Source organism: Fopius arisanus, unplaced genomic scaffold, assembly GCF_000806365.1.
Source record: "Fopius arisanus strain USDA-PBARC FA_bdor unplaced genomic scaffold, ASM80636v1 scaffold00002, whole genome shotgun sequence".
In the NCBI taxonomy this organism is placed as follows: Eukaryota; Metazoa; Arthropoda; class Insecta; order Hymenoptera; family Braconidae; genus Fopius; species Fopius arisanus.
In genome coordinates this window covers 2352570-2361092 of record NW_011887741.1, presented here as the reverse complement: position 1 = coordinate 2361092, position 8523 = coordinate 2352570, and the positions used below count along the sequence as shown (strand labels likewise).

General features: G+C 42.3%; 2 protein-coding genes across 3 annotated transcripts; one reads left to right on the top strand and one right to left on the bottom strand.

The window, feature by feature from the left end:
• The first annotated feature begins 529 nt into the window (after positions 1 to 529).
• On the top strand, positions 530 to 1759 carry snRNP-U1-C (small ribonucleoprotein particle U1 subunit C). The gene is made up of 2 exons (XM_011306128.1): positions 530 to 668; positions 1098 to 1759. The coding sequence occupies exon 2, from the start codon at positions 1121 to 1123 to the stop codon at positions 1622 to 1624; it is 504 nt and encodes a 167-aa protein (XP_011304430.1). The 5' UTR covers positions 530 to 668; positions 1098 to 1120; the 3' UTR covers positions 1625 to 1759.
• A 38-nt stretch (positions 1760 to 1797) lies between these two features.
• LOC105267325 (Zinc finger CCHC-type containing 7) lies at positions 1798 to 8341 on the bottom strand. Of its 2 annotated transcripts, none has more exons than XM_011306108.1 (4): positions 8177 to 8341; positions 6580 to 8011; positions 6135 to 6463; positions 1798 to 3598 (listed from the first exon to the last, which is right to left on the bottom strand). In XM_011306108.1, the coding sequence occupies exons 1-4, from the start codon at positions 8201 to 8203 to the stop codon at positions 2006 to 2008; spliced, it is 3381 nt and encodes a 1126-aa protein (XP_011304410.1). In that variant the 5' UTR covers positions 8204 to 8341; the 3' UTR covers positions 1798 to 2005. The 2 variants fall into 2 exon arrangements, with proteins under 2 accessions (XP_011304410.1, XP_011304417.1); XM_011306115.1 differs by lacking the exon at positions 1798 to 3598 and adding an exon at positions 3892 to 5399.
• Between the last annotated feature and the right edge of the window lie 182 nt (positions 8342 to 8523).

The following is an 8523-nucleotide window of genomic DNA, read 5'->3' as shown; positions in this document are numbered from 1 at the left end:
TTCAATTTCACTGGATATCTTCTCGATTATCAAATATTCAGTTTTTAAACAATATTTCGGTTGATTTGCCATTAACAAAAAAAAAAAATTGGAATTATTTAATAAAAAAAAAAATGAATGATGCCGGGATCGAACCCGGGCCGTCGGCGTGCTAGCCGAGCACGTTACCACTAGGACAACGTGTTTATTTAAAAATATAAATTCATTAGTGGTATATATTCAATGCATTGAAAAATTTTTTTCCATTAAAATTCCACAAAATGTTGCTCCCCCCTTCCGTTCGTTCTACAGTCGACTAAATTTCAGTTAAACAATTAAAAAACAAAAAGTATTCGTACCGCAGAAAATAAAATTTACCCCGTCGACTCAATGGACACCCCAGCATTACAATAAAAATTTGGTTAATAAAAAAAAAACACCCCAGCATTGCGTGTGGTGCCCTCCCTCTTTTGGGGTGCAGTACTACGATGCCGCAGGGGTCACTCAAACCCCCAGAACTGACCCTCTACGTTGGTCGATCCCCTCTGGCTGGAATAAAACGAACAACTCTTTCACGTTCGCTTCGGGCCCTTCTGATTTTATTCCAAACAAACTCCAAACATTTGATGCAGTTCACAGTAAACAATTGTTACTCCATCCTGAGTACTTGCTTTACACTTTTATAATTGGTAAGTGCACGAAATCAAATTTTTTTAACTGTTTTTACGGGGCACTCGAGGGAATTCACAGGGAAATTTAAAGTTAACCTCAATTATGTCGACTAGTTGTCAAATTAGGAGGGGAATAAAAAAAAGGAAAAATTGTAATTATATAATTATTATCCAGTTTAATTATTTTTGCGTGGTTAAAAGGTCATTATTAAAATTTCGATATACCTACTATATCGAGTTAATTCGAGTGATACTCTAATAATGTTTTCGGGGGTTATCTCTGAATCTTAAAGAGATACCAAATTTTTTGCGGGACCTTTTTTGTAGAATGAGATAAGGCCCATAAAAAAGGTCATCACAAAAATTTCGATATCTCCCTTACATACCGAGATACTCCCTTAAAAACACCTCTAATCTCAAATTAACTTGAACTTTTTTTAATGTCAGGTAAGAATCTTTGAAATAGTAAAATGCCGAAATACTATTGTGACTACTGCGACACATACTTGACCCACGACTCCCCAAGTGTTCGAAAAACTCACTGTCAGGGTCGTAAGCACAAGGACAACGTGAAGTACTTCTACCAGAAATGGATGGAAGAGCAGGCGCAACACTTGATTGATGCAACAACAGCTGCATTCAAAGCTGGAAAAATAGCGTCAAATCCATTTGCAGCGAGCAAGGGTGCAGCCATTCCCCCGCCACCAAGTCTGGGCCCAAGACCCGGTGTTCCACCCCAGGCACCGATGGGAATGATGCCACCACCTGGAATGCATCCAGGTGGTCCAATGCCCCCAGGTGGACCGATGATGATGGGACCACATGGCCCTATGCCAGCAATGATGGGCATGCGACCACCGATGATGGGACCAATGGGACCCATGATGGCTCCCATGGGACCCATGGGACCCATGAGACCACCCATGAATGGACCTCCACCTCCCATGACTGCTCCACCCCCCATAAAAAAATAATTACATCTAGTTTAAAATTCACCATTAATTTACCATTTGATTCTGATGTGTACGTGACTGTGTAAATAAATTCGTCATTTTTATGAGAATAATTGCGTTGGGAAATAAATTAACCATTAATTTCACTCAGTAAAATCCGTGAAGACTTTCTTGAATTTTAGTATTCCCTTTATTATTTTTTGTCGATTGATTTTTTCAGAGAAAACTCAGGAAGTGATTTACCTTCACTTTTCTCATTCCCCATTTCTCCTATGCTTCTAGAATTTTTTATTTAATTGAAAGGCGTATGCAGATAAATGAATTATTTCTGTATGGATGAGAGAAATTATTGATAATATGAATATTTATTAACATTAGTAAAAAATATTCTCCAACAATTCCTCACGAAATTCTCTTGTTATCCCTCTTAATTGAATGATTGCGTATGTCATTCCACATATTGATCAATTGCCTTTTATTGTCGACCCCATTTCCCTCGAGGTTCTCGCCGCACTTGGTCTCGATGTCCTTCATATTTTTTTCCTTGACTTGCAAATTACAGTCAAGAGCCTTTTTCGTGTTCTCAGCGACAACATCAGGTGTGACTATCCGCTCATTCCTGGAGCAATTAGAAGATTCTTTCCTCTTCCTCTTCCTCTTCTTCTCGGCAGCCCTCTGCTGATCCCTTTTGATCTCACGTGATACCTTTGCTGAGCCCTTCGGCTGATTCATGTCTCGAGTTCCCGGGAAGGGAGCAGGTTTCATAGGCTTATCCTTCTTCCTGGTCGTAGTCTTCCTCTTCAAGGGTTTACTGGAGCATCCAGGAGAAATGGAAAATTCCTCTGGAGGAGGAATTGGCACGTCAACAATGGACGGCAATTTTGGTTGATCCTTCCTAAACCGCATACCACTCCTCTTCACCTGCAGAGTGAACTCCTTAAAGGCCCTCTCACCCCTGAGTTTCGATGTGGGATCACCTCTGCAGGCCTCCAAGGCGTTGAGCACACTAGGGGATAAATGGGGAGTGAATAACTCAAAGCAATACCACACAGCCTTGATGTGGACATCAGCAGGAATAGAGTCTCCCTGAAGCCCCGGAGGGTCCTGCAGCACTTTGAGGAACTTCCAGAAGGGTTTGAGTACGTCCCCAGGTGTGCCAATGAGCATGTACTTGTAGGTCGCCACGACTCGCCCAAATTTTAAGTTCCCCAACAGCTGCATTGTCCTCAGCGAATTACCACTGGCTCTATCGCGCGTCTTCTCAGCAGTGTTCTTCTCGAGGGCTGGGCACATCCTGCGGTTTAGCCAGATCTTGTTGGAGACGGCTCTGCACATAAAGTTATTGAATTCTTTAATTAGAGCCCTCACCAAGGCCCTATAAGTCATTGGTAGACGCTTTATCTTGTTCATCGTCTCCTGATCGTCCCTGGAGCGCATCATCCACTGGAGTACGAGTTCCTTCAATTTTTCCAGGGTTGAACTGTCAGGAGTTTTCAGCGTGATGACAAGTCTCTGGAGTGCGTGACTTCGTTTTACAGTGACCTCCATCAGGGTACCTTTGAAGTGTTTGAACTGAGTCCTCAGGAAATTGGGAAGGATGGGACTATCCGGGGGAGATTTTCCATCGGAGGGCTCATTAAAAATTAGTGAACATTCCTTCCAGGTGGAGATGTCTGGGGACTGGGAGTTTAGGAAGTAGAAGAGTTTAGTCGATGGTCCAATGCTGTTAATCCCCAGGCCGCTGGCGTCGATGGGTTCATGGGTGTCCTTTAGCAGCTGGGATACCTGGGGCACCTGGGGAACTTCCAAAGCGTAGATTGGACCTGCGGTGTAATCTCGGACGTTGCAAGACTGGAAAAAATGCCCTGACCAACGGTAACTCAGGCACGTCGATGCCTCGTGACCTCTTCGGGTGCAATTGCTGCAGCTCAGCTGGTGCGACGGCTTCAGCACACTCCCCAGGTCAGCGGGAATGTTCACTGCTGCTCCTGATGTCTGGAGGAACGAATGTCAGTGAAAATAAAATAAAAACACCGATTTTTTTTTAAGATGAATTTGTTAATTGTCGATTTATCGAAAAAATATCGATTTGAGGGGAAAATGATGGAGGAATTTTTTGAGGGGATTTGAATTTCCCACAAAAAAGGTCTCTTGATATTTTATCGTAAAATCGACGGTTTTGGTGATTTGTTACTGAAATGAAAGAGGATATTTTGTAGGATAAATATTCGTGGCATTTCTTCAGAATTTTATCAATTAAAAATCAACGGGTTGATTTATCACGATAATATTTATTGATTCAACAATATTTCCTCGTCGCCGTACGAACGAAAATTATCTAAAGTGTATGATCAGTAGAAAATTCTATTCTAGTTATAAATTGTAATTTTTTAATCTGCATAAAGAAAATATATTTTAGCAGTGGGTGGCTAGTGGTCTGAATATTCGAAGAAAATATCTCTCGATCCTGATGCCCATGCGATATTCACCTCTCCACCCTCTCAGTTGAGACTTTTGATTAATACTATCAGGTGTACTGATAAAAAAAAAAATTATTCGCCCATGCTGCGGTAATCGAAGTCATCACCCACGAAAAAATTCCAATCAACCAAAACGTTTATATCAATTTATCCCGAAAACTGTTTATTTCCGGTACAAAGACCAGAGGACTTTTTTCAAGCTGATTAAATTCCCCACAAAAAAGTCCTTCAAAATTTTCTCCTAAAACCAATAGTTTCCCAGATGAATTGATATTTATAAAAATCCCGATACGTTGGCTTTGATTATCTCAAGTGCACCTATTGAAAGTGATTTTTTTTTCTGAGTGTAATCCCAAATACATCTGCTAGAGACACTCATCAGGAGTTTTGACCTTTGGTTCTCTCTTTGGGACCTTAAAAGTATCAACTGAACTCTCCACCACTTCCTCGACTTGAGAGTTCATTTCCTTATCCCTCAAATTGTCCCGTATATTCCCATGAGGAATGATTTGTGTCTCCGAATTTCCAGATTTCCCTACGTCCCGAAAATCCCTCATTAAATCATTAATTTCCACTTTACCCTCATCCTCTACCCCATTCAAGACCTCGACATCCTGAATAATTCTCATCAACAAACTAGCAACCTCGAGTTCAATAAATTCTCGAGACTCACAATTAATTGCAGTCTCCAACGTCAAATCATTATCTAAATTACTCTCCCCTCCTCCCTCAATGTCAATAAGCTCATTAGCCGTCTCCTCCCCATCCTTATCACTAAAATCCTCGACATCAACGTCTTCATCCAGAGATTCGACATTAATCTCCTCGTCGCTGTCAGAGCTACTGTCAGATGAATCAGATTTATCTCGAGATTCACTCGAATTTTTCTCAAATCGATTGGACGCATCGACCTCGTCCTCGTCGCTTATGCAGACCGTGGGAATTGGTGGTTTAACGTATGGTATCACCTCGACCTCATCATCACTGTCGTCATTCCCCCTCGACTCACCCCCAACCGATATTGAACTACTCGATTCTGAATCATTATCGGAGATTAGTCTGTCATCCGAATCGTCTGATAACAGAACAACTTCGTCGAGTCTAGGATCAGGTGTTATAATTTGTACGTCATCGTCACTGTCCTCGATATTGTCGATGTCAATGATCTCGTATATCGGTTCGATATTGTCGGTATGAAAATCTTGACAAGTTGACACGTGATGCCCTCGCTGAATGCAGTGGCAGCATACTAGTTGGCTCGGTGGTTTCATCACAGCTAAACGAATGCTTGTGATGCTAACGCTCTCACCCGTCGTCTGTAATCACATAAATTGAGACGGGTGAGTTCGGTTTCTTTTTTTTCTTCCATCTTTTTAATTTACTGAGAAAAATTATTTTACTCGCTCAGATAAGTCAACTTTAGTCCCAAAATTTTCGGGGCGTATCTCTGACTTCAATCGAAATACCGAATTTATTCTCTTCTCTCCCGGTAAATTTTTGTAGAATCCATTATGGGCTTTTAAAAAATCCCATGACAATTGGGGTATCTCAGATTCAGAGATATTTTTTGAATATTTAAATAGCAATAGAATTGTTAGTTATGTGTTCTCTACTGAATTGATTTTTAGATTTATTTTTTAATTGAGCTGAAGTAATCGATTTTCTCAGTGCAGCGATCAGACGCGCGGGTTTGGGGTTTCAACGTGAGAATCGTCGACTCTTTAAATATTTTGAATCAACGAGTGTTATCGCATTTTCTGGTGAAAATTTTGAAGAGATTTATACCACGCGTCATTATCATCAGATAATTAAATCATAGATTTAAATTGCAGTACAAAAAAAGATATTTCCATGATGATTAAAAAGTAAATAATTCAAGATTTAAAAAAGTAGTCTAAACTCCTGATAAAAATCAATATCTAACAAAATTAAAATTGGACTTATGGCAATTACTAATTAACTCATAATTTTTTTGTGAAAATTTTCAAAAATTCTCAAAATAAATTTGAAACTTAATAATCATCAAGAGATCCTTGTGCTTTACTAATTACCGTTTGATGATATTTCCTCCAATTGTCAGGACAATTCCGAATGCAGTGGCCCTTCCCCTTGCACTGGCTGCACTGAAGACTATTGCAGTGTTCGCAGGTTCTCCTGCAGGTCGACCACTTCTTCCCGCAGTTGAAACATTTTCTGCTCTCTGGACACCTGGGCTCAGAGTGGCCGACGATTCCGCATACGTGACAAGTGGGAACCTTGGGCCTCTCTGGGCATCTGCTACGAAGATGGCCCTCACATTGACAGATAGCGCATGTATTCCTCTTCTTGCGCGGTCTCGGATACAAATCTGCGTCTAAAACCACCCACCGACTCGGATGCTCTATAAAAAATCATAAATTCATTACAATTTCAATTAATTAATTCAATTAAATCCCTATTTACTCTCCACCCTGAGAATATCTTCTACGATATTAAAAAATCCATCGAATCACTCACTTGGCATGGCATTTTGAATTTCCTTGATGTCTTTCATAATATCTCCCCCCCTGGGCTCATTATAAAAATCTCTGAGCTGTTTGGGCATGGGCTGGAACAAATACTCTTGAAGTCCCATACTCCTCTCCCTCTTTTTCTTCTTCCTGGGGCTCTCCTCACTCCCTCCACTGTGTGCCCTCTTCTGTCCCTCAGAGCGTTTATCCTCAGCTACCCTCTGCTCAGCCACCATCAAGGGCATTCCTTCACTGCATTTTCCAGAGGATCCAGACTCGTCCAGCAAATTCCTCCTCTGGTCACTCTCCTCCACGATTCCCTCCCAGACTTCAACACTCTCCTCAGTATCCACCAGCTCTCCCTCCTCGCGAATCTCGCCCTCCAGAGACCCCCAATTCAGGGCCTCACTCTCTGTCATACTCTCCTCATCACTCTGGCCCCCAGGATTCCTCTCTCTCTCTTTCCTCTGCCTCTTGATCTCCGCTAGACTAGACACCCCCTTCTGCACACTAGTGCAATTAATAATCAGTTGGGTCGTCGTGTCCTCGTCAATAACTTCCAGGGATGAGGATTCAGAGGACTCTTCTTCTTGTGGCGTCCTGTCCATCCTCACTGGTGACTCGTCACTCGATTCATCAGAATCCTGAAGACTGATAAGAGGTGGCAGGGGCTTCGGAGGGACTGGCACCTCGAGGATTGAGTCATCAGAGTCCTCTACAATCATAGATGGAGGATTTTTCCTGGATTTTTTACATTGAACCTTGTACTTGGAGTTTGAACTCTCTTCAGGAGTTTTCCTGTCGTCCTGAGATTCTGCCGGTGACTGGAAGGTTGAATCCTCCTGGGGTGTGTTCTGGGGGGACCTGGAGGGAGTCGAATGCTCTCTAGAGGACTCAGAAGTAGTATTAGCAGTCATTGCATCGTCCAGAGCGGTCAGAGAGGTGCTGTCAGGCTCTTCATCCTCTTCCATAATTTCTTCTGTGTTCTGAGTCATCTTTTCTCTTGAGGGGATCGCCTCTCTCGATTTTCTCGACTTCTGCAGTTCAGGGGGGCTGCCCCTCGGGCTATCCCCTCTGGGGAAGACCCTTTGCGAATCCCAGGTCTTTTGATTCCTGAAGTTATTCTCATCTCCTTCTGGTTTCCGTCCTCTGGAGAACTGGGAGAAGGGCGATCCTGGCAGCCCATCAATCAGGGCTCTGTGCTTTTTTTTTCTCGGATAATGAGATTCCCCTGGATTTCCACTCTGTCCTGGTTGAGGGTCGATAGACCATTGAGTCCCAGCGGCTGTGGAATTATTGACCTGAGGTGATGGGCTGCCCTGGGGCACTGGATCTGGATATGTCTCGTTAGAGTAGTAGATCTCACCGTAAAGACGTGCCTCCAGGTCTGGGTCGTTCATGTCCACGTCCAACAGGCTGGTGTCCATGTCCTCGGAGACCTGAGGATTAATTAATAATTCATGAAATTACTGCAGGGAATTTTCGATCTGGTTTTTAGGATTTGTTTGTCACAGGCAGTCGGGATATTCGGAGACTTTGGAATGATTCTGAAGTAATTATGTAAGGTTTGAGGTTAAATCTAATTGGGAAGCTGTTGAAATTACCCCATTGAAATTACGTGTGGCAGCCATTGAGTGATTGATGATTATTGTTCACATTAATTATGAGTTCGATTGTTGATGAAGATAATTGTTCGGTTAGGAGCATGCATGCTCCAAATTCAGCGATGAACCTGCGTGTTTGAACTTGATGCAGACACTTGCGTCAGATCAGCGCGATAAACCGGAAGCACATGGGCACATGGTGCCACGGAAGTGGATGGTGCAGCGAACTGCCGTTTGAATTTCGCGCCAGTCGGTTATTTTTATTCTCCGGAATTAATTACTGATTATAATTACCGCAGGAAAATAATTCGAGACTAATTAACATTTTGAATATTTTTTAATACCCA